The following is a 23,961-nucleotide window of genomic DNA, read 5'->3' as shown; positions in this document are numbered from 1 at the left end:
ATTAAGAAGCTAATTACAGCAATTAATTTAAGGCTACTAGCTAGTTGCAGAAGTGTGCAGGAAGCTTAATAGCTCTGCCTCTGCAATTTTGCTTACATAGCAGCCCTACTACTTTAACAATTAATTAATCCTTAACTACTTACTCTAGCCTACTAGCTATAGGCTGTGTAGTCTTTTTAGCCTTTTTAAAAGTTTTAATGTTGCTTTAAAGTTAGCAGTTAGCCTTTTTAGCTAGTTACTTTTTTTCTTTTTAAAGCTTTTTTTCTTTAGCCTTTTATAGTTAAGCGTTCTTAGTAGCTGCCTTTATATACTTTTTTTTCTTAGCTATATAAGCTTTCTTACGCTTTTTAGCCTTCTTACGCCTAGTCTTTTTATTTTTTTATTAACATAAAAGCTTTGTAGCAGCTTTCTTCTTAACTTATTAATTATATGCTTATTAAACCTTTCTAAGACTATAGAATATAGCTCTACTATAGTACTGCTTAGAAGCTATAAGTAAAAAAAGTTTACTATGCTTTTACTTTTTCTTTTTATTAACTAAAGCTTTTATAAGGCCCTAATTCTTTATCTAGAGAGTTATAACCTGCATTAAAAGACTATATATAGTATTACTAAGCTACTTAGCTTACTAGTTAGAGATATTACTAACTACATTATATAAAAGCTTGTTTATATGTCTCTAATCTTAAGTAGTAAGAGCTAACTAAAAGCTCTTACTAGAAAAAGGTCTACTAGTACTAGTAGTACTAAATTAAGTAAAGACTTTTTTAGAGTTAAATAGCGCTAGGCTACAGGCCTTAAAGCTAGAAAGTATATTCTTTTTAGTAAATAAAGTCTACTAGGCTTTATTAAATAGGTAAAAAAAGTCTTACTTTATAATAGCTATAAACTTTATTAATTTATACATAAAACTAGCTAGTTTATTTAAATAAGCTATTACTAGTAGCTTAAACAAGCTAATATTAAAAGGCTGTAGTGTATAAGTTAAATAAGGTAGATAAATAGCTAGCAAAATCCTATTCTAGTTATAGTAGTTAATAAACTTTATAAAGACATAAAATTTATAGCTATCTAAAATTAATAGCTTATACACCTAATAAGCTTTTTTTTTATCTATTTATTAAACAGCTGTTTAAGCTAGTGTAGGCCTAAATTATTATTTATTTAGCTACTAAAAGATAAAGTAAAGAAGCACTTATGTACTGCTAAGTTAAAATTTTATAACTAGCTATCTTAGATGTTACTAGTGCTAGCTTAGTAGATAAGGCCTAAAAAGAGCATAGAGCTGTTAGTATAGATATAAGCTATACAAGTTATCTACTTATAATTACTGTCCTATATAGCTTACTTAAGGCTACCTTTTTTATATCTCTGCCTAGAGAAGATCTGCTTTATTCTTAATAGTATACTAATAAAAAAGCCTTTCTTATTTATATTATACATATGCTGTGGCTCTATCTTGTACTTCTAAATCTTTTACTGTAGTAGCTTAAAATAGAGCTTATATTTAAAGGCTAAATTAGCTTACTTTTTATCTTAATTTAGGCTAAAAGTCTAGTAAGTAACTAGAGAGATTTAATGCTATTAAAGAAAGTAATTAAGCTAAACTTTTTCTACTTCTTTACTATAAAGTTTTAAAGCAAAATTGCGTAGCTATTACCTTATAAGTAGTAGGCTACGCTTATAAAGCTGCTTAATATACTTTATAAGCTTCTTCTTTTATTACTTATTAAGTAGTTGTTAGTTTTTATACTGCTCTGCACAAGAGCCCTAGACGCCTTGCTAACGCTTTAATAGCCTAGTTCTTTTAACACTATACTTTTTAGCTATTATAGTAATATTAATTAATTTTTTTAGTTTTAGCAATTTTAAATATGCTAGCGCGTCCTTAATACAGTCTATATTAGTAGAGTTGTAATAATGTTAAAAATTAGCAAAATCTAGTGTGTGCGTGCGTTAGGCGAGACCGTGCGTCAGCTGATTAAATTTAGTATACATCCTTTTATCAAACCCTCCGCTCACTCTGTAGTCCGAAGATTATTGTCAACCTCCATACCACGAAAAGCACATCAGACCTTAGCATCCGGAATGGGTGAGTAACGCTTTACTATAACTCACTGACAACTGTTTACATGAACTTGCCTACCTAGATACCACTGATAATGCATCCTTATTCTCGTACACCTCCGGTCGATATCTGTTCAACGAGAACGTGAGGTTGAAGGAACGTCATGTTGAGTTCAACGTCGAAGCTCTCCAACGTGCAGCCGAAGCCTCTGTTAACAACAAACATGGCAAGGTCATCAGCATGAAAAAGCTAGCCGAGGGAGGCTTCAATCGAGTCTTTGTCCTTGTGCTGCAGAACGGTTTCGAGCTGATCGCCAAGATCCCATACCACATAGCCCGACCGGAATACTTCGCCACCGCCAGCGAGGCCGCCACTCTTGCGTTTCTTCGGCTGAGAGGTATACCTGTCCCAGAAGTATATAGCTACTCTGCAACGGCGGAGAATCCTGTCGGTACTGAATATATCCTCATGGAGAAAGCTCCTGGAGTTTGCCTCGCATCTAAATGGGTAAATCTCCAAGACCTTGAGATACGAAGACTCGCGCATAGCTTCGTTGAACTTGAGACAAAATTTTTCCAGATTCCATTCAGTGCCACAGGTAGTTTGTACTTTAAGAAGGATATTCCATCTAGTCTACAGGCTCCACTAGACACAGAAGAACATGCTACAGAAGCAAATCAATTTTGCATCGGGCCTATTGCCGACTATATGTTCTGGTACGGTAGAAGAGCTAGCCTAAAGTTGAACCGTGGGCCATGGAAAAACCACGTTGAATATCTTCAATCGATAGCAAAAAAAGAGATAGATTGGACACAGCGTTACGGCAAACCGATGAAGCCCGACTTCCCCCACAACGATTTAGGACTAGGAATTCAACGTCCAGGGGACCATCTTAGGCTTTTGGAGTGCTACCAGTTGTTGACACCACACCTGCTACCAAAAGATCCCGCACATCCCTTCAACCAGCCTACTCTTCGTCACCCTGACCTCACTCCTAGTAACATATTCATAACGCCTGAGACCGGTCGGATTTCATGTCTTATCGATTGGCAGCACGCCATCATCCAGCCACAGCTCCTCGCCGCTGGCTATCCTCGCGCATTCGAGAATCCAGACGACGAGCTTTCCCCCGAGTTAGTGGAACCTAAGCTTCCGGAGGACTTGGAATCCTTGCAAGTGGAAGAGAAAGCGGCGGTGTGCGAGCTCTATCGTCGACGCCTCCTCTTCTTCAGTTACCGTGTGCTCAACGGCCATTTCAACCGGCACCACATCGCGGCCCTACGTGACCCCCTTCTTCTCGGTCGTCAAATGCTTGTAGATAGGGCCGGCCGTCAGTGGGAAGGAAATCTCATAACACTTAAAGGAGCTATCATGCGCACAGCCCAGTTCTGGGAGCACTTGCCCGATGTTAAGAGTGTTAAGTGCCCGGTACAGTTTGATCAAATGGAACTAGACCAGTTCTCGGAGAATGAGGACGACTGGCTGAAGATGAGTGTAGCAGTGGAGCAGTGGCGGAAGAGAGTTTGTAATATTACTGAGGAAGGGTGGGTCCGAAATGAGGATTATGAGGAAGCAAAGAAGAAGCTTGGAGACTTAGAGGAAGAGATTCGATTACAGTGTGAAGGGGATGAGGAGGATATCCAAGCGTTTCGGACGGGCTGGCCATTCCGAGATCGTGAAGAAGTCGATTGAGACTTGAAAGGATTGTTGTACATAATGATCGAACCCTACGCTGATCTGACGTCCCGCATGGGAGTCCTCGTGGGACTCTAAGTTCCTTTCGTCTCTAACGTTTCTCAAGGCATTAATCGAGCAGAAGTATGTGATGACAAATAGTGTGGCGACGCACTAGGGAGGCGTATGAGGGAGGCAGGCGTAGTGAGGGCAGATGTGGGTATTCAGCTACAAATCCGTCGAAGGCAGATATCTAGACAGGTTCAAGGCCCCTCTTGTGCGAGGAGACTTACGGACTTGCAGTCGACAGGCTCGACAGCTAACTAGCATGAGAACATATACGGTCGTCATTGAACTGAGGTGTGGAGCAGAGTTGGTAACAATTAAGCCAGATTCCCGAGGCTTGATTAGTTTGACTTGTGTAAATATGTGATGCTGCAGAGATGCACAGAAAGCACGGCCGGTGTTGAGGTTTCGAGAGTCAGTCGAGCCTTAGATCTCTAGTCTCTAATTGGCTCGCTGATGCCAGACTTCGAATCGATTTCTCGCCCAGCCAAACTTTTTCCTGGAAGCCGAGGTTTCCTTGTTTAGACACACAACCCCATTGTTGCGTGTCGATTGTATTTTCAAGCATTTAATGGGCCAAATTGCACGGATTGAAGTGCTAAACTTCTCTACATCTATTTATTTATACCCACCCAGCTTACAATTAGGATATCTTAGATGTTCACGATGAACGAATAAATTGAATCACGTGGAAACTGGACATGTTTGTAGATTTCTAACCTTGATACTACTTCATCCAACAAGAGGATATGCATGGCCACGAGGTCCAATTAGACGATGAGTATCAAGTGACAGTCGTCCCAATACACTTCGCAATGAAATTTGTCTTCTCCCACAATATAGTCGAAAATGTCTCCTTCACGTGTTCAACCCATGATCATCGTCGATGGGCATGCCCAATTTGACGAAAGATGGCTCTTCCTTATCTTCCAGCTCCAATAGTAATATATAGATGTATCTGTAAACACCTGTATGTGCTATCGCTGGCAAGCAATCCAGGACTACCCTCGGGTTCTACTTTTGAAAATCTTGATGGAAAGCGTCGAGCTTGAGCGTGAGATTGCGGTTGCGGTGGGTTCCCTATCCGGTTTCCATGAACCGACCAAAGCAGCCCACACTCCAAAGGATGGTGCCACATACCAACGACATATTCGCCTTGTAAAATATTCACAATGACCTTCAAAATGGAGGAAATAGCGATGGGTCTGTCACTAACAAATGTGGCAAGTTGTATAGGTCATTGCCACTTTAGACCGAACGAAGTGTGCCGCAAAATTCGTATAATCTTTGTTGTTCGCGATATTTTCATCTGAAGTACCGTACCTGATCCGTGTGAAGAAGGACAACATGTCAAGGGGAAGGTCATCTAGATAGATTTTGGCGACATCTTTCTCCCGGCACTTCCAGAGCACCTACCGCTCCTTGAAGTATACAGTGCGAGGATATAGAAGCCACTTTTAAAGAACCCCACAGCAGGTGTTAATTAGAGCGCTAGAGCCTTCACCCTAGAATCAGTAAACAAAGGCAAAGCATAGAGCAACATGACTATCAAGGGAGGGATTTACAAACTGTGGATAAAGGCCCTCCGAATTTTGGGGTAAGAACATAAAGTGAGGGCTATCTGATGCATCCGCGGCACAGATATTGCAAATCAAGTTTGGGTAGACTATAGCCATAAGTGATGCCGAAAGTTACCAATCTGCGTACTCTTTTCCTCACTGGACGATGAAAAGAGAATCTGTGAAGCTTTTGGCAGTGCCAAAGCCATGAAGAACTAAGCCAATTGCTGAAAGGTGTACATAAAGGTCTATATATGCAAAGAAGTCAGCTTGGCAGAGTGGTGCTCAGTTAGGCAGCATATAACCAGGGTAGGCATTAGTGATTGGCGAATACAAGCAGGTAGTGGAGCTCGGAGAACTCCGTAACTGCAAACGATATTACAATAAGATTACATGGCATTAGAAAATGTCGCACGTGACAATTGGAGCGAGTGAAACTAGGTCACATGACGTAGTGCTTCACCTCAATGTGAGTCAGCGCAGCAGTACTCGCCCTTTGAATACTAACGCCTTCCTTTATTGAGACTAGCGTCTTTTGGTCCTCACTATATAGTTAGCTCGGAGCCCCTCCAAGCTCCTGAGGCTAGACCTTACACCTTTGCTCATCGACTAGTTTGGTTCTCACCACCTGATTGATAACTCGCACCTTTTCATATACCCTCTATCATCCGTCGGCTCTAATCGTGCGATAGAAAACGGCTGCTAATTAGCCTTCCTCCTACCTAGAGTCTATCACGTATTACTGTATACGGTATAGTGTGAGGTACGGCTATCTGATATCTTACGGCTGTATTGAGAATACAGGGAGTAAAAACAGCAGCATACTATCCGTACTGCTGACTGCTTGCTAAGCCGAAATTGGCAAGAGAATATTATGGAGTAGTTGGACGTGGTTCTCTATCGGTAGCGTTACGCATTCAGCAAACCCTCAGCAATATCTGAGTGAAATGTATGGCCTTGAGAATTGTGGTTTTTATCTTAATGAGATAGCAAATATGTATCTGAATCCATTAAGGGCCTGCGATCGAGGAGGCAAGTTGGAATCCAAAGCTTTTCACCTGTGGAAGCTCTTCATTGTCTATGCTTTGCTGCGCAATCTGTGATCTAATTCTTCACAAGAAGCATTGGCTCAGCAGAATTTGTGTTTTGACAGAAGAATCTGCCTGATATCGCTTGCCTAAGAGCCGATATCTTCCTCCGATCAAGGCAATATTGTAATGATGGATGGATGCTGGCTTATTGAAGACGTAATAGTCCACGACGACACCTGACTGAACAAGAGGAAATAAACTCCAAGTCTACATGGCCCATTTCATAAAAGCTCTTCAGGTTGTTAAAACTAGAGAGCCGTCGTACCATCGTGAGGTCGCAACATTCACTTTGCGCGCCGTTTATCCTTCCAGCCTAACGCAGCCAATACTGCACTGGTGTTGAAGGTAGATATCGCTTGGAAGCATCCAAGACCGTCCGGATCATGGCCTGAGAGCAACAACGCCTTGATATAATTTCCGGGATGGATGCATCCAAATGATCATTCGGCACGCGCGATTTAATTGGGTGGTGGGTTCTGCATTTCGGGACACTGTGAAAGGGAGCTCCTTTGATTTTGACTAGAAAAAGGTAGGAAAGAACGACAGGAGGAATTGCGTGAGATATGGGAACCCTAGGGAGGGAATGCGGATCACAGTGAGTGAATGAAGTGTGTTCACTTCAAGCCTAGAGTTTGGAATTCCAAAAATGACTAGCAATGGAGAGCGCGGTGACTGTTTGACCACAAGCATAATTTTCACTGCCAGCTCACCTTTGCACATCACCTCAACGAGAAACGCAAACGAAAGCTCCGCCGCAAGCTATTTTCAAAATTCACCTGGCGGGTTTTCTCAGCTGCAATAACACCAACTATTTTATCTGGAACGACTACAGTGAGCAATCCGACGACTATGGCCAACGATTTGTCATTAATCAACTACTTCATTGCGCTATTTGAGGATTTCTTTGCCAGAGCATACAGTTCCCTTTTAGCCCTCTCGGACGCGGATATGACCTTCACAAACGCCCTTTTGTACACAGTCGTGTGTCTCTTAGTTGTCACGTACCATACCTACCACCTTCGCGTCTTGTGCCGCTCTATCGGCCTAGCCGCCTTTTGCTACGCGGTTATCGCTCTTGATATCGCTTCCATTCTCTGGATCCTGGATGAGAACGCCGCCTGGTTTGCGTACACGGGATCTGTTTACTGGGCTCCAGTCGCTCGACTCCCTTATCCTGTATTTGAATGTATTGGGCAAGCCAGTGCACATTTGGGCGCGGCTTTCGGCCTCCTGGCGACAGTGTGTCGGATATGGGGACCCTGGGCATTCCAGCTTATTGTCTGCGTCGCTTTCTACTTGGCGATCATTGCCTTCGCAATCTCCGTCTTGAAACCCTGCTCCGGCGAGGACGACAGCGAGGACGATACCTTCGACCTCCTCACTGCCGCTGAAATCGCACTCACTATTGCCGACCTCGAAATCTTAGCATCAGCAATCATCCCTCCTCCCTGCACTGGCGGTATAGGCTATGAGAACTGCGCTATGGATCGTGTGGAGCAACTAGAGAGGTTGTTGGAGCGTAGGAGGTTTGATCCCCTTTTCTCCCCTTTGGGTTTGAGGAAAGGGTCGATCGAGCATCCTGTGTCTCTGCCAACCTCTCCGCAAGCTTCTGGGCCCGCTGGCGGAACAGTCTGTGAGAGGGAGGGGGACTTGGTGGCTGGGAGTGCTGGGAAAGTGGGGTTGAACGGGGTGAAGTGTTCTGTGGCTCCGCTTGCTATCCCCGAGTGGGTTAAGCAGTTTCCTACAGCTGCAGACTGGTTTGCGGGAGATGGGGGAGGGGAGTCTTGCCCCGGGTATCCCTGTGGCTTCTGACCGCGCGACTAGCGGTGCTGCAGAGAGTTCTGGAGGAGGAGGAGGCGAAGGCGGGAATGACTGAGGAGTTTGTGAACGAGAGCGGTGACGGCGACAACTTCCCTATTTTTGTTTTTTCTTTCTGTTCTGGCATTTTGTTCTGGATATCTTCTTTGGATTTGAGTTCTGGCCTATGGCTTTGAGAATTAATTGGTAGTAGCAAGTGGACTTTTTGCATTGACCGAACAAGAAAGCTATCAACAAAACACAAAAAACCAGTACCAAGTAACATGACATTCCTTTTCTAAGCCTAGACTATGATGGCTAAGCGCGAAGCTAAGCCTCATTGACATGAGGTTCAGGGAGTTGAAGCTGATTCAACAGTGAAGACTAAGCTAGACGATATGTTAAAAATAAGTGGAAGAAATGAAACCGAGCGAGCTCGTCATCTGCATCTAAGGCTAGAAGAGGGACGCTAAGCCCAACCAAATCGCAAAATGAAAATCATAGACTTGTCACTTACGATCTCGAATTCTAGACCCGAGTGGCTGCAGGGGGTTAGGGTTAGAAGTGAGAGGACCTTTCGATTAGCGAAGTAAGTGAAATAATTGAGGCAAAGGAGCATAACAGCAATTAAGAAACCAATGAGTCTCCACGCGAAGCACAGAAGCCCCTTCTAGCACCCATCTGACGATGTCAATTCCATTTTAGCAGAGCCCCCGAACTGCAATGCTGAGGATTTGGGCTCTTGTTGTATTTGACGACTTTTATCAGAGCGGTTTGGCTGGCACGTCCCCACAGTAATCTCTTCTAGAATAATAGCTGTAGCAGGCAGCTACCTGCCCGTGCCGGTTAGTTAATTTTCAGGCGGTATTATTGGGAGTCATGGACCCTTCACTGTACCGAAAGATATGTTTTGGAATGATGCAGATATGGTCCCAAGCTGCTGCGAGATAGTTATGGGTTCTCAACGTGGTACAGTTGATAGAGGACAAAGCCCGCTGCTGCCATACCGAAGCGTCAATGTAGAGTTGAAGTAACAATGCCAAAAGCAGATATTGAGGCTATCATATCTGCGCATTGGATGTGATTGGTGGGCTATGTTTCAGTGTAGGATGTGTGACGTGCGATGAATGCTTGGCGCATTGGCCTTTGTCAGGTGACTGGGCCAAGCGGGAATTGAGGGACCCATTCGATGTCCTCCATGTGAGGAAGTGATTGTTCATTGAGACTGATAGAGACACCATTTTGAGGGGAGAGGAAGGTAGGGGGAGGTTTATTGATGTTAGAACTTTGTCATTGAGGACGAGCCACTTTATTGGGGGCACGAAAGCCGTGCGCAATGAAGCATACATTAGTACCATGTGCAAGACGTTGCATTGCCAAGCTAGGCAGGCGGTGGCACGGCTCTAGGACTTGCTCCTATGCCTGGATTTGGTAGCAACCGCAACTACTTCCCAAGCCCTCCCACCAATCTGGTCGGCACATTTGACATGCAGCTCCCATGCACCGGCAAAGCAACCTTTGTAGTCCTCCCAATCAGCCCTCGGGCCAATCCAGATCACTATCTTAACGACACCATTCCCAAATTTCTCCAGGTATTCCTCCACTAGACCTACTCTCCTTGGATATATGAACATCCATGCAGAAGCCTCGGATGCAAGCTCATGTATACCCCGTGTTCCATAGACTTCTCGGTGGTGGTCTCGAGCGAGATAGCGATTTGGGCTCGGCTGGACTTCAATGCCCACGAGGCTGGGAGGTGGATCGGCGGCGAGGAGGAGCGCTTCGAGCAGACCAAATCCACTACCTATAGATAGAATGAGGTCCGGAGGCGGCGGAAGGAGAGAGTGGATGTGCGAGAGGAACGGTGCACTGAGCGCGAGACAGCAGCCGGAGTGGACGGTGGCAGAGGAGGTGAGGACGGGCATTGGGAGCAGGGACTGGAAGCTGAGCACGTCTTCCGAAGCACAAGACTGGGCTTGAAGCTCTGGATCGGCTTCATCGAGGGCTGGGGCCATGGGCACGGCGTTGCCTTCGAAGGCGCGTGGATCCCTCACAATGGCTGTTTATGGCATCCTGAGTCATCGATCGTTGTTGGTCGGACAAAACATGTTCGAGAATGCCATCACAAATTGTTATGGACTGTGATCGAAGTTAGAACGAGTAAATTAATTACAGACGATAGACGATAGAAGATGAATGAGTGAATTGTGGCGATGGATGGGAAATAATGCTTAGTAATTGCTTAGTAGCTTTGCTGCTTCTCGACATCATTCGTCTTCCCCGCAGCCTCCAAAGCTTCTGCCTCCAACCATCATCCGTCCCGGATGCAGTACAAAAGCCACTCCTTGTCGTTTCTTCATGTCTAGATAAACGCATCGTGAGCTGCATATGGCTCGTCTCAGCAATCCCTTGGCTTTTATGCCGCTTCCCGTCATTGTTGTAACGTGCGTTACCTACATTGCTCTCTTTGCTGCCCTGCTCGTGGTTCACCTTTCCGTGCCTCACTATCCCGCGTCCACCCCAGCAGGAATAAACCTGACCCAAGGATGGCTGGATCTGGAAACCATAACACAACGCTACCATCCATACAACAGCCACGCCAATGATGATGTCCGGAAATACCTCTTATCGCGCGTCCAGGACATTGTAGCTTCTAAAAACCTTGGCAGCGACCGTGTCTACATCATCGACGACAATGTTTCCAACGTCACCTTTTCCTCGTCCAGTACCACTGTCTACTTCGAGGGTACTAACTTGATCGTTGCTATCCGAGGATCAGAAGACAAAGAATCATCTTGGCCCAGTTCTCAACTACCCCTAAACTCTCCCAGGACGATAAACAATGGGGGAGTCCTTGTTAATGCACACTACGACTCCGTGAGCACAGGCTTCGGCGCTACAGATGATGGGGTTGGAGTTGTGTCTGTACTCCAACTTCTTTCCTACTTCACAGACTCACACAACTGGCCCAAGAGAACGGTCGTCCTCCTAATGAACAATGGGGAGGAAGATTTCTTAAACGGTGCAAAAGCATTCATGAGACATCCAATCTCCCAAGTTCCGCATACCTTTCTTAATCTCGAAGGGGCTGGAGCTGGTGGACGAGCAACTCTTTTTCGAAGCACCGATACTGAAGTCACGAGATTCTATCAAAAGTCGAGTCACCCCTTCGGAACAGTTATAAGCAGCGACGGATTCAAGAAAAAACTCATCCGAAGTGAGACCGATTATGTTGTATTCAACGGAGAGCTAGGGTTACGCGGACTTGATGTGGCTTTCATGGAACCTCGAGCGCGATATCACACCTTCCAGGATTCCGCCCGCGAGACGTCGATGAACTCGCTCTGGCACATGTTATCTGCTTCCATAGCAACTGTATCTGGGCTTGCATCCGATATGAGCTCTACTTTTAGTGGCAGTGGGAAGCCGCGCGATGATGGGAAAGTCGATGCGGGATCTGGGACCGATGCAGTGTGGTTTGACCTCTTCGGCAAGGCTTTCGTTATTTTCCGTCTTCATACGATGTTTGCGTTCTCCGTTACGCTCCTCGTCGTTGCTCCCGTAACCTTGATACTGCTCACTGTGGCTCTGTCCAAAGCCGATAAGAACTATCTGTTCGCTAGGAAAAAGTATATTCACTCTTCCGATGATGACCAGGCCATTGAGCTCAATGGATGGCGTGGTTTCTTCCGCTTTCCAATTGTCTTCGTCGTGGCTACTGCGGTCGTCGTTGCTTTGGCATATCTGGTTGCCAGAGTCAATCCATATGTCGTCTACAGCAGCCCGTTTTCCGTATGGAGGTATGTTTCGCTATCGCCCCTACTGCTCGCTCCTAACTTCGACATAGCATGATGCTCTCCGCGTGGGTTGTCTTTGCTTGGTTCTTTCTACGAGGGGCGAGTGTTATGCGACCATCCGCCCTGCAACGGATGTACAGCCTGATCTGGCTGTTCATCGGAGCATTTGCGCTACTCATCTTGGTCACTATCATGGCGCAGAATTATCAGGTTGCGGGCGGATATTTTATCATGTTTTACTTTGCGGGAATCTTCTTCGCACTTCTAATCTCTTACATCGAGCTCTTCTTCGTCCCGAGTAAGACCACGTACGTAGGACGTTTTGACAGCGATGGCAACACTCGCCGCAATTCGGAATCCGTCGGTAGTAGGCCCTTAACAGGCACGACTGGTGGCGCTCGGTCCGAGGACCGCCCAATTCTAGATGATGATGCCACCGAGACTACCTCTCTCCTCCGTGGCGATCGTCAGAGCTTCGCAAGATACGGTAGCAGGCGGCAGTCGACCAGTGAGGGCACTGATCATGAGGAACGACGTGGTCTGCTGGATCTGGGGAAGCCGTTCCCAGGAGAGCAAGAGTGGAGCGGTAAGCTGCCAAGCTGGCTTTGGATCATACAGTTCCTCCTCTTGATTCCCTTCGTCATCATCCTAGTAGGACAGGTGTCTTTACTTATGACGTCGGCGTTGTACCAGACTCCTGCAGATGGAAGCTCCACGCTCTTCATCTATATTGGCTTCGCCGCTCTCGCCACACTCCTCGTTGCACCAAACGGACCCTTCATCCACCGTTTCACTTACCACATCCCAACTTTCTTGTTTCTCGTATGTGTCGGAACGCTCATCTACAACCTCGTCGCCTTCCCATTCTCCAGGGATCATCGCCTCAAGGTCTACTTCGTGCAGCAGGTCGACTGCGACAGCGGGGTAAATACGGTTTCTTTGACTGGGCTCGATGAGTATGTGCAGAGTATTGTCAGGGAAATCCCCAGCGCGCAGGGACAACCCATGAACTGCACGACACCAGACATTGCGACTCGCAAGGAATTAAAGAAATGCGCGTGGAATGGGCTGCCGGCTCAGGTAGTGCCGCGACAGGATGCACCATTCAGTAACAAGACTTATCATGATACCTGGCTCGATTATTCTATTGTCAAGGGCAAGAATCCCAATGAGGCGACAATTCGCGTTGTTGGGCTGAACACACGCGCGTGTCGTGTCTTTTTCGACTCGCCAATCGTGGATTTAGTGGTCGAAGGTGGTGTTTCAGACCCCCGCTTCAATGCAACTGGTGACACCGGCTCCCGCGAACTGCGCCTTTGGCATCGCAACTGGTCTCAGCCCTGGAACATTAGCGTCAAATGGGATGGCGACGCGAACTCGACACTTTCTGGAAGAGTCGTCTGTCTGTGGTCAGATGCGAATACGGGCGCGATTCCGGCATACGATGAAGTGCTGCATTATATGCCTGTGTGGTCAATCGCGACGAAACTTGGAGATGGCTTGGTCGAAGGATCGAAACGTTTCAAGGTATAATCAATCCTGCTCGCCCAAGGGTTTGGGTCAATGCTGACTCCTTTTTTTTCCTTTTCCTTTTCAACCATCCCCCTACCTGTGCATTTAATCCTGGCGTTCCTAGGCCATACTTCTCGACACGTCACTTATGACGATTAATCTGCCCTCTTCTTGTTGAACCTTTCTCGACCCAAATTCCCATCTTGCACTTCCTCGGGCGTTAGGTTGGGCATGTCTCATTTGGGTTATCCTACTGTCGCCTTGTATATCCTGACTTAAACATGTATCAAAGTCTAGCTGGCCTCTAATGGAAACGGTTATCACAACCTTCTGGGGACCACGCGCACTGCATCTAACTACATGAAAGCCACGGCCAATAACGTCCACAAAAGGGGGTTTCAGGCCATCTACCATTTCTTTGTTCCTTAGCCTCGACTGGTCAATTCCTGCTCACAGCCAATTATCATCGGAAGTACTATTCTGGGAAACTGCGACCATGGCAGGTGTTCTTGACTCTGTCCGAGACTATGCACAGAGTCATCCGATGTCTCTAGCTGCCGGATTAATCATTGCGCTGCCCGGGACATACCTACTTTTGGCCGGAAAAGCTTGCGCAGCACCTGGAGCGGAGACGATTGCGAAGAAAGTGGGACTCTGCAACGACGCACCTGTGCCCTCTTACTCCCCCGCGGTTGGAATAACGAGTGATCTATCTGTGTATGCCGGTTCTCCACTGGATATCCGGCTTCACCTGCCAGTCTCAAGGTGGAAAGACAAGCCAGCGTCAACCTTCCTTCTCCATTGGGTCGAAGGCACCCGCAAAAACATCCAAAACATCCGGTCCCTCCTAGCTACTACCTCAGGCCAGATGGCACCTACCTTCAATGATCTGGGCGCAGACCTTTCACGGATTCTGAAAAGCCGCTGGGAAACTCAATATCCACTCCATCGCTTTGTCCTCGTCTCCATCACAACCGCACTCCCAGGTGCATTCCTTCTCTTCATTCAAAACAATCCGGACTCTTGGGCGGCGAAGCGGCGGACTCAGGTTGTAAATGCGTTGCATGTGCTAGCTCTTGTTACAGTCGCCGGTCAGAGGATTTCGGTGCAGGACATATTAGTGGCGGCTTTGGTTATGACGTCGTTCGAGGCGTGGCGGACAATCACGCACAGTACGATTGAAGGCAGAGACCCTGATGCGCCTTCAACTTTAGCGGTTAAAACACTACTCTCTTCCACTCATTCCACTGTTGCCGAGTCGGATATCGCAGTCTGCCCAGGCAACAAAGCAAATAACGCACAGGGAAGTGTAGCAGCGCGCACCTTCGCCACTGCAGATCCTAAGGACAAAGAGATTATGCACCTCCAGAACACCTTGATTGAGGTGAAAACAGCGGAAAAGAACAAGGAAACCGACCTCAAGCGAACTCAAGTGGATCTACGGAATGCGCGGGAGACTCTTACGGAGACTTTTGCTGAGTACACTAGCTTGCGAGATGAGATGAAGACGATGAAGGCCAATATTGGGCGTGACCAACAGTCTGTTATCTATCGCAAAGACATTGAGCTGTTCGCGCTGCGAAAATCGATCGAACAAAAGGAGTCATATATTAAGGAGAAGGACGTGAAAGTGGATGAGATCAAGAGGCAACACAAGGCTACTTTAGAGCTCAAGGATGCGCAAATCCGGAGTCTTAAAGACCGGGTTGCAATATTCGAAAGTCACGAGAAACAAGCTATCCACAATCGATCCAAGAGTGAAGGCCAACACCAAGCAGCGCTCCGAGTCAAGCTTCTTAAGGTAAATGGGCGAAGCTCTGAAGAGATTGAGCGCCCGAGCGAAGAGAAAGATGCCGAGATTGCTAGACTTAGAGATTGTCTAGCGGGAGCAGAGAAGGCTTCGGAAACTTTGGCACATGCCCAAGCAGAATTACGCAGGGCTTGGGATGCAACCTTGGAAGCAGAACGTGCTTTGAATGAGGAACGGCGGCATCATGCGCAAACCCGAGCCGAACTCCAAGAGACTGCGAACCGATTTGAGGATGAGCTTAAGAGGAGCAGCCAAAAGAGCTCCCCAACCAGATTACCTACCATCGACGAACAAGATCGAAAGGAGCTAGAGGCCATGTTTAATGCCGCCCAACAGGACAACCTTCGACTATACTCCAATCTCGATGCCGCGGACAAGGAGCTCCGCGAAATTACTACCCGGTTATCTACTGCTGAGCAAGAGCTCGATGCACTACGTGAACAGCTTAAACTTGAACAGTCAATCAGCGCTGATATGGAAACGGCTCGACCCAGCATCGTCCACCGTGTGCACTTCCAACGAATGGAAGGCCAGCTAAAAGAATCAAGGGACCTTCTCACAGCCAAAAACGACGAAATTCAGCAACTGCAGAAAAGCGCTTCTGCAAAAGATGCAGAGATTAGTGCCATCAAGAAGACCAAGGAAGCTGCAGAAACCACACAATTCCAACTCCAAGCCGAAAATGAGAATCTCAAGAAATCCATCACTGAGCTAGAAGCTACCAAAACCCAGCTGATGATGGATCATGAACGTCTAGCGAAATATAGAGCTCGAGATAGGAATTCGAATTCGAGCTCCAGTGCCGATCACATGTCCGCGAGATCGAGTGGCGCGACGTTGATTACGGAGCCGGTACACTTGGTTATGCAATCTGAAGTCCCGCTTCCAGATCGCCCCGCGACTGTTGTAGGAGAGAGCGGCATGGTTGTATCTGCAGCTGATACTCCGAAAACAAATAGCTTGGTAGATAGTCCTCGGGCGAATGGCTTCTCGATGATATCGAATGATACCCCACCACTAGAATTACGCTCTAGCCGCCGCAAGAGCCTTACACTAAAGGGCCTAATGCGGAAGATGGGCAGGAAGGAACATGATGAGGCGACTGAGAAGGAGGTGGAGCGTAGAGATCGACCAAAAACAGCATTGGCGTTAGGACCGAAAGATAAGAACGCGGCGTTGAGACCGAAGACGGCGTTGGAAACAAAGGATAAGAACGCCCAGATGAGACCAAAGACTGCAATAGACGTGCTCTCGAAGAAGGGGGGTGATGAAGCAAAGACTGCAGTAGTACTCAATGATGCAAGTCGGCAAGAAGCGGTGGGACCGAAAACGTCGACCGCTGCGCAAAAGGAGAATGCTGGCGCTCCGGACTCTCGGCGTCCGAAGTCTAGGGGCTGGGGAAGTCAATCGTAAGTCATCTACTGAGTCCTTCCTTGCCGAGTTGTGTCAGTGCTAATATTGGTCAGGCGGAAGCTAGTCCGTAAGTCAATGGGTTGAGGGCGTGTTGAAACTTTCGCCTTCATGTGCAAGGTTCGATACACTATGATAGATGGGATTGGGATGGTGGGATGGTCCTGGTGGTAGTGAGTATGTAAATACGTTAGCGGAACGGATTCAATCATTTCTTGAACCTCATTCTTCGAGTAACAATTTCTAAGGTCCTGATGGGCTAGTCACGTGCTACTTAACAGGAAGTGGCATCTCAATCTCACTACCGCACCACCTCACCAAGTATAGTTTGCCAGGCGTGGTTTACGATAAAATTTGCAGTTTTTTATCTTCAGATGTGGTTTATCTTCCATCCCCAAATGAATATCCGACCAATCCGCCATCCCCCATTCTTAACACACTCAACCCCTGAATTTGGGGCAGGCTTTCTATTCACCACGAACCCCCCAAACTCATCCCTGGCCTCATTCCCACACCCATTCCCGCCTATTCTCCTCCTAGCCATACTCCTAACATTCCCTTATTCATTAGCTCAACTCCGGTTTGCATTCACTGCACCTGAAAGCGGGAATGACCTCCGCTTTCGAATGCAACTACACGGTTGATTTGGGTTTGAGTTGAATGATTAGGAGAGGCTTCTAGTCAAGACTTCTGGGTCAACGCCTTGAGCGGATAGTAGCCGGAGGCATATTTCATCAATAATATAGTCCTTGAATGCCAAGTTCGTGAATGGCTGCATGTATCAACCCCTCGCGTCTATCTAACGAAGGGATCTCTCCGTCTCTCCAGGGCCACTGCCAGGAATGTTGTAGTACGTGAACCCAAGTTAACCACTACATGTATAGCTCAAAAGCGCTGCAGTTGATTGAGCGAGTTCGAGTCCGTAAGGGCCGAGGTCGTATGGTCGATGATGGATTTATGAACGAAGATAGGGAGGCCGGTTAACGATTTATGATGGGAGGAAAAACGAGTGATGCGGGATTGATAACGCAGGGGTGAAGGGGCTGGCGATGATGTGCACCGCATATTAGGTTCTGAGGGCGCTTATGGCCGGGAGGTAGGACGGAGCCGTGGGGTCATTTTGTTTGGCGAGCAGCGGAGAATGTGTTTTGGAGTGCAGGCCGAGAGGTTTGTAGCACGGGACCGAGTGAGATGTTGGTTGTTTGAGGATCGTGCAGTGTTTGGTGTTGGGGAGCAGTTTGCGAGACTTTTTAATACATGTCGTTTGCATGAGCTTGTTTGCATTGTGAAGGGCTGGGCTTTTTACGTCAACGCAATATGCAGATGATGGTTTTGGAGGAAACGGCGTCACGAGAGTGTGATGGGTGCGGATTATGTGTCTGCAAACGAAGCGCGCACTTCCACTTCATCGGTCTTTCTACCTCACAACAACCTACTGAAACGCATAAACTTATCCAAATATCGCACCCTACGCTCACAGTCCCCGCAACACTTTCCTGTAACCGTCATTGTTCGAACCCTCCGAAATGCCTTTCCGTTTCTTCTCCAGCAGAAAGAAGCCGAAGTCCAAGGGTCGAACCCTGATTAAGGAAGCCATTTCATCGCCAGCTGTGGAACCAGCCGCAGATACCTCTAGGGAAAGTCTGGAGACAGTCTCTATGGATATTTTTCAACCTCCAACACGAAGCGCTCCCAACCCTCCCGAGCGACCTTCTTCGATTCCAGAAGAGACAAGAACCGAAGCGCTCGAAAATGAATCGCTGGAGATACATGCTACGTCGACACCAAGAATCGGAATTATCCCTTCGCCCTCGCCTCCAGAGCCACGAGAACAAGACCTCCGGCAGGAGCCGCCATTTCTTGCTGTCTATGTTGGAAAGAATACCCCTGGTTCTCGCTTCATAACACAATGTTGCTTCCACATCTGGGGCTTCCTCCTTCGCGACTCCAAAGTGCTGTCCAAGTACCTAAACCGCTGTTGCGAAAACAAGGACCACGTGCCAAACATCATTCTTCCGGATCTCGATCCCCAGTCCTTTGAGATCTACTTGGAGTGGCTGAGCAAAGGCAAGATAACATTTCCCCGGTACTGTGGCGACCCCCGAGACCGATGGATGCGTCGGGGAAATCGAAACTGCTCTTGGACGGAGGTTGTGCCGCTACTCAATGCACACATCCTCGGGACAACAATCGAAGATTCTGCATTCGCGGATTTCATTATGGACAACCTAGGCAAAAAATTGTTGCCCAGACGTATGCCCAGTTACAATACTATCCAACACGTATTCACCTCCACCGATGTCTCCGAGCAGCTAAAGCGATTCGTTATAGACCGGTCTCTGGAGGCTGGGCTAGCGGACCTGCGTACGGAACAAACCGCCATTTTCCCACCTAATTTCCTGGCCATGGCATGGCGAAAGGATATGGAGATGATGTTTGAGGAGGATAGAGACTCCAACGACGGATCGGGCTGCAAGTATCATGTGCATGGATCTGAAGCGGAGTGCTATAGGCCACGATATGAGAGGGAGCTGAAGTATCGGATGGAGAGAGAGGCCATTACAAAGAATCAGAAGAAGGCGGTCGAGGCGGCGGAAAGAGATGGTGTGCTTGCGGAGGATTGGGCAGCGAGCCGCTTTGCGAAAGTACTGCATATGGATACGAATTGTCCGGATTCGAGCGCGAAAGATGCTGTGAAAGGGGCTCCAGTAGAAGTGATTGCTCCTTTTAGCGCTCAGGCTCCGATGGGTACCAATATTCCAACTGTTTTCAATGCGCTAAGTTCGTCTAATGCGCCGGCTTCTTCCAGTGTACCAGTTTCTTCGAGCGCGCCAGTGCAGTGCACTGTGCCGGAGGTCCCAAACACACTGCCGGGTGGACATCCGCCATTAGATTCGAATCTGGTTGTCTACCCAGATGTCCCAGTGAGGGAAGATACACCAGTGGGGTCAAACGCGCCGGGAGTCATGTCACAGGTTAATGAGTTCCGGAACGACGTCCTTGAGGGTACCAACGACGCGAATAGAGTCTCAACAACCATGGATTCCGGTTCTGTGATAATGGACCGCTCTCTTCCTCAATCCATCGAGGAAGTGAATGCCAATAGTAGCGGCACTGAGCAACCTGCAACACTCGTCGCTTCGGCAGAACTACTCTCGGAGGTGGAGAGGGGGGATGTGGAGGATGTCATTGTAGAGGTAGAGAGAGAGGGGAGTATGAGGTGGCCGGGGGCCTTCCCAGAGGACGAATAGGCTATGTTCTTGAGTAGGTTGAACAGGCGATGGATGTTCATAGACTACTTCGATTAATTTCAAGATTGTTGTTGCTGGGTCCCCAAATACTCCCATGGGAGCAAATGGGAAGAAGTCGCCCTCAAAAGGGAATGCAGCCACCTACATCCCAAACGTCCTTCACAGTGTTGGTCCGTCACACAGCAATGATAATGCTGAGAACTCCCAAGCCAATTTCAAACAACTCAGCATGCAATGCAACTATCACCTACGTATCAGTCTATCTAGAACACACAAAATAACCGCGCAATCTAGCTTAATTCCTCCTGCAGCAAGTCTCAGTCTCTCGGCTTAGTCACGAGACCCGTACACAACAACCCATGACCAATACCAACCCTGTGCTTACAACAAAACCGCAGGTAATAATGTAGTTGGGGGCTTTTTTTCTGTGAACCTTCTAGTGCTCTTGAGATTGTACCTCAATCTTGTCAATCTAGAGAGGTTTTTGTTCTTCCATCAATGGCGGACCTGCATCACCTCCACTCTCTAGATAAACTTCTTCTTTCACTGCTTCCCGCCTTATCAGGATGGAAAACAAGGAAAATCTTCCAGAATCACGTATTTAGCCTTGATCAAGGGGTATCTCTACCACCAACTCGCGTCACCGCCTCTCTTCCTCCAGAGCGCCACCTGTTCTTCCACTGTTTGCTCCCAGATCCACAAACAACTCGAAAATTTCACTCACAGCAGCGAAGGATCTCTCTAATCTCAACCAATAACACCACAGTCACTACCTCTTGCCAGATTCTTAACCTCATCCACCCATGCACATCGTCGTGCTAGCTTCATCTGCGACGATAATGCGCTTCAAAGCCCCCATGCTGCTTCCCGCAACGCTGCCGAGAAGGTGAACTGTACGCTGTAAGACGTCACCCCCAAGATGAGTTCTTTCAAGACCAAGACTAGTACCCCCAAGAACGGGCTTCAAAAGTCTCGTACTGCTGTCCAGTTAGCTGCCGGGAAGATAAACGCATCTCAGGCTGCTATCCGTAGCTTCATCTCCAAGATAAACACCCTCAATTTAGAGAAAGGTATCCTCGACAATGCCCTTCAAGCCGCTTATGCTACTGTCCACGACGCTACCCGCAGGGTGAACGCCTCAAATGCCGAGAGCGACAGGTCAAAGTGCAAGCTGCAAGAGTCTAATATTGCTCTCCGCACCGCTATCAACAAGATAAACACTTCTAAAGCCGAAAGGGACACCTTCAAGAGCTCGCTCCAAGACTGCTGGGCAGCCATTCAAGATGCCACCAAGAGGGACACCTCCAAAATTGAGAGCGATATCTTCAAGAGCCAACTTGAAGAGTCTCATTCTGCTATTCGTGACGCTATCACGAAGATAGTCGGCTCCAAAGCTGAGAGCGATACTTTCCAGAACGAGCTTCAAGCGTTCCGAGCAGCCGTCATAGACGCTACCGAGAAGATGAATGCCACCAGTTACGAGAACGTACTTCTCAAGCAGCAACTCATAGACCTCCAGCACCAAGATGATGCCACCAACATCGAATACCAAGCCTTCCGAAAAGGAAGCAAGACCCTCCAGCATAAGAACCTAGCGCTCCAATCTGAGATCGACGCCATTCGTCTTAAGCTTGCCACCGTAAATCAGGAGCTCTCCCAGAGAGACTCAGAGGTTAGGGGATATAAAGCCGCAATGGCAATGTCTCGCGCGCAAGTCACTCAACTCGCCACCCGCCGACCAGATGCCGAGAAGACCCTCAAATCGGCACAAGCCGACCTCGTCGCGAAAATCGATGAACTCAAGAAAGCCACTGACCGCACTGTGGTTCTAGATCGTCAGGCGAAATCTTGGGAATGTGCAAACAATCCGGAGTGCGAGAACTGCCAGTTTCATCTCTTGCGCGCGCTTAAGGTGGCCCGCGCCGGGGAAGCCCATCTCGGCCACAAGCTGGATGAGGCGCACCTGAAGTGGTTTGCTGCCGAAAACCAGCTTGCGACCTGGATCGGCACCGCCGAGAACTACGCGGTTGTGTGGGCGGACGAGACCTGGCAGTTCTTGGGAACGGAGGAAGTTGAGCGTCGAGAGCGTTTAGGGGAGGCAATTTATCGCGCCAATATCTGGACCCCGCCGGCTCCTCAGGTTGCATCAGAGACTAATAAGGAGAAGGAGGCAGAGGAGGAGGATATCGATGAGGATGTTGAAATTATTCTCGACCGCCCTGAATGCAGATCCTCCAGCTCTGGTATTCCAACCTAGGTCCAAGGAGCCAGAGGAACTGGTTTGCCGAAGGCTAGGTGCCGGCTACGATTAAGGTTAGGATTTAAGTTGGTTTTTGGAGATTTGTTCTAGAGTATCACTTGTTTTTAGTTTATAGATAATTTTAAAAAGAAGGGAAAAAATTTAAAGAAGTAGAAAATCCGTTCCCCTTTGCATGCATTGGTGACTCATTTTACAACACTTCAACTTTTTTGCTACAGACCAGAACCCACTTAGGACTAGATCGCGGCTTTTTAGCTAGATATGGTAATATTAAATGTTTGGTTGGCACGGCTTAGTAGGTATCTTGAGCTCTAGGATACTTGCTAGGTCAAGGTCCTAAGCGCTAAACCAACAAGGTTTAGTTGAACAAGTCTCCACATATGCTGAAGCTTCCGATCATATAATGAAGAGAGAAAAAAATCAATATAAGGCAAATCTTGGCGTAACATACCCGGACACTTTTAGGGTATTTTAGAAAGATATACAACCTTTCTACTGTTTGCTGGCCTATTACTTTATGCAGCTTCATTTGGAATAATGCACTAAATTCAAGTCGATCTTCTGCGAAGATTCTCAGAAGAATATCCTGTTGGAAGAGCCTCTGGATTTGTAACAGCTAGGTAGTATAGATGTAGGTTAGGAGTTGTGCTTCTAAGACTATCCAGAAGGGATTACAGTTCACAAAACTAACAAGGGTGTGCTAAGGAGAGGGATAACTAACAGATGACGTAGTCATAAGATGCTAGGAGTCTTTTCGTTGTTAATCTAGAAAGGTAGTAAGGCTCTTGGATACTTCCTGAATGGTGATTGTGGTCAATCAAAAGTCAATATGTGGTAAAATAGAGATGTTACGGATCTAGGGAAATAACCATGTCGCGATGTATTCATGCTCCTGATGACGCTTAAGATGCCTACGATAAATCCGATGGCTTATATATATCCACTACAAGAATGCAGAGCCCAAGTCTTAGACAGCCCTACAGCTACGAAGATGTCATCCGTCACAAACATATCTAAGCTACCTTCTATCTACGTCGGCATCCTTAGCGAGACCTCAACCTCAATTCGTAGGATAAACCAATCAACAGCACTTTGCACATTCTTTTCTTACCCACCAAACAGCAGTACATAGGATGTAACTCCTTGCTAAAGACCACAATATTAATGACCACGGTAAAAAACAAGACGTGGTATGAAATGTGGACACTGGGGGATTACCAGGATGTTTCCTCACTGGGGATGCTGACAAGGCGGTCATAGGAACTTTTTTTTTTAAGAAAGTGGGCTCTAAGAATAGTACTACTTGAAGGAGGGGAGAATGTAAGAGTGGGGTCTAGAGCATTATTTCATATAGATTTAGGCAGAGGGGCATGGTGTCAAACTATGGATATTATCTTTATGTAGTGGGGCTGCATGATTTCATCAAGTCAGATCCTTATATTGTGCTACAAATCTTGAATCTGCAATATCGCACCTGATTGAGACACGAAGAGTGTCGAATACTCTGAGACTGCGACCGGATGACATGATATTGCTGGCACCAATACATTATGACGGTAGGTTAGGCTGTAATATTTCCCTAGAAAACATGCAACGCAGTGGCGTTTGCATAGATACATTTGAATGCTGATGTGCCGTGATTATGTAACTGAGAGTAGATGAGATG

General features: G+C 47.2%; 9 protein-coding genes across 9 annotated transcripts; 6 read left to right on the top strand and 3 right to left on the bottom strand.

Annotated features, from left to right (window-relative positions):
- Positions 1–2,056: 2,056 nt before the first annotated feature.
- BDR25DRAFT_296547 (kinase-like protein) lies at positions 2,057–3,760 on the top strand (the record flags this gene model as incomplete). Its single annotated transcript, XM_033688931.1, has 2 exons — positions 2,057–2,092; positions 2,151–3,760. Exons 1-2 carry the CDS (start codon positions 2,089–2,091, stop codon positions 3,758–3,760), a joined length of 1,614 nt encoding a protein of 537 aa, XP_033541446.1. The 5' UTR covers positions 2,057–2,088.
- An 818-nt stretch (positions 3,761–4,578) lies between these two features.
- Positions 4,579–7,178, bottom strand: BDR25DRAFT_361440 (uncharacterized protein; the record flags this gene model as incomplete). Its single annotated transcript, XM_033696416.1, has 19 exons — positions 4,579–4,664; positions 4,715–4,725; positions 4,777–5,019; positions 5,056–5,131; positions 5,194–5,262; positions 5,355–5,425; positions 5,528–5,651; positions 5,702–5,733; positions 5,814–5,908; positions 5,978–6,026; positions 6,104–6,154; positions 6,209–6,264; positions 6,294–6,368; positions 6,426–6,450; positions 6,484–6,665; positions 6,724–6,745; positions 6,788–7,030; positions 7,077–7,108; positions 7,140–7,178. 19 exons carry the CDS (start codon positions 7,176–7,178, stop codon positions 4,579–4,581), a joined length of 1,581 nt encoding a protein of 526 aa, XP_033541445.1.
- Positions 7,179–7,307: 129 nt separating this feature from the next.
- BDR25DRAFT_361439 (uncharacterized protein) lies at positions 7,308–8,787 on the top strand (the record flags this gene model as incomplete). The annotated part of the gene is made up of 5 exons (XM_033696415.1): positions 7,308–8,259; positions 8,283–8,406; positions 8,474–8,534; positions 8,586–8,632; positions 8,691–8,787. The coding sequence occupies 5 exons, from the start codon at positions 7,308–7,310 to the stop codon at positions 8,785–8,787; spliced, it is 1,281 nt and encodes a 426-aa protein (XP_033541444.1).
- An 871-nt stretch (positions 8,788–9,658) lies between these two features.
- On the bottom strand, positions 9,659–10,180 carry BDR25DRAFT_242112 (uncharacterized protein; the record flags this gene model as incomplete). Its single annotated transcript, XM_033685775.1, has 1 exon — positions 9,659–10,180. The coding sequence occupies one exon, from the start codon at positions 10,178–10,180 to the stop codon at positions 9,659–9,661; it is 522 nt and encodes a 173-aa protein (XP_033541443.1).
- A 493-nt stretch (positions 10,181–10,673) lies between these two features.
- BDR25DRAFT_329118 (endoplasmic reticulum metallopeptidase 1) lies at positions 10,674–13,585 on the top strand (the record flags this gene model as incomplete). The annotated part of the gene is made up of 2 exons (XM_033692435.1): positions 10,674–12,055; positions 12,103–13,585. 2 exons carry the CDS (start codon positions 10,674–10,676, stop codon positions 13,583–13,585), a joined length of 2,865 nt encoding a protein of 954 aa, XP_033541442.1.
- An 847-nt stretch (positions 13,586–14,432) lies between these two features.
- On the top strand, positions 14,433–16,787 carry BDR25DRAFT_296535 (uncharacterized protein; the record flags this gene model as incomplete). The annotated part of the gene is made up of 1 exon (XM_033688930.1): positions 14,433–16,787. The coding sequence occupies one exon, from the start codon at positions 14,433–14,435 to the stop codon at positions 16,785–16,787; it is 2,355 nt and encodes a 784-aa protein (XP_033541441.1).
- A 1,523-nt stretch (positions 16,788–18,310) lies between these two features.
- On the top strand, positions 18,311–20,035 carry BDR25DRAFT_319117 (uncharacterized protein; the record flags this gene model as incomplete). Its single annotated transcript, XM_033691797.1, has 1 exon — positions 18,311–20,035. The coding sequence occupies one exon, from the start codon at positions 18,311–18,313 to the stop codon at positions 20,033–20,035; it is 1,725 nt and encodes a 574-aa protein (XP_033541440.1).
- A 919-nt stretch (positions 20,036–20,954) lies between these two features.
- BDR25DRAFT_380832 (uncharacterized protein) lies at positions 20,955–22,292 on the top strand (the record flags this gene model as incomplete). The annotated part of the gene is made up of 1 exon (XM_033697682.1): positions 20,955–22,292. One exon carries the CDS (start codon positions 20,955–20,957, stop codon positions 22,290–22,292), a length of 1,338 nt encoding a protein of 445 aa, XP_033541439.1.
- A 361-nt stretch (positions 22,293–22,653) lies between these two features.
- Positions 22,654–23,553, bottom strand: BDR25DRAFT_361434 (uncharacterized protein; the record flags this gene model as incomplete). The annotated part of the gene is made up of 7 exons (XM_033696414.1): positions 22,654–22,731; positions 22,792–22,896; positions 23,024–23,087; positions 23,165–23,238; positions 23,277–23,313; positions 23,349–23,396; positions 23,453–23,553. 7 exons carry the CDS (start codon positions 23,551–23,553, stop codon positions 22,654–22,656), a joined length of 507 nt encoding a protein of 168 aa, XP_033541438.1.
- Positions 23,554–23,961: the final 408 nt, after the last annotated feature.

This window comes from Lindgomyces ingoldianus, assembly GCF_010093535.1.
Source record: "Lindgomyces ingoldianus strain ATCC 200398 unplaced genomic scaffold BDR25scaffold_44, whole genome shotgun sequence".
Taxonomy (NCBI): domain Eukaryota; kingdom Fungi; phylum Ascomycota; class Dothideomycetes; order Pleosporales; family Lindgomycetaceae; genus Lindgomyces; species Lindgomyces ingoldianus.
The sequence above is the reverse complement of the archived record's forward strand: the minus strand, read 5'-3'. Positions and strand labels throughout refer to the sequence as shown.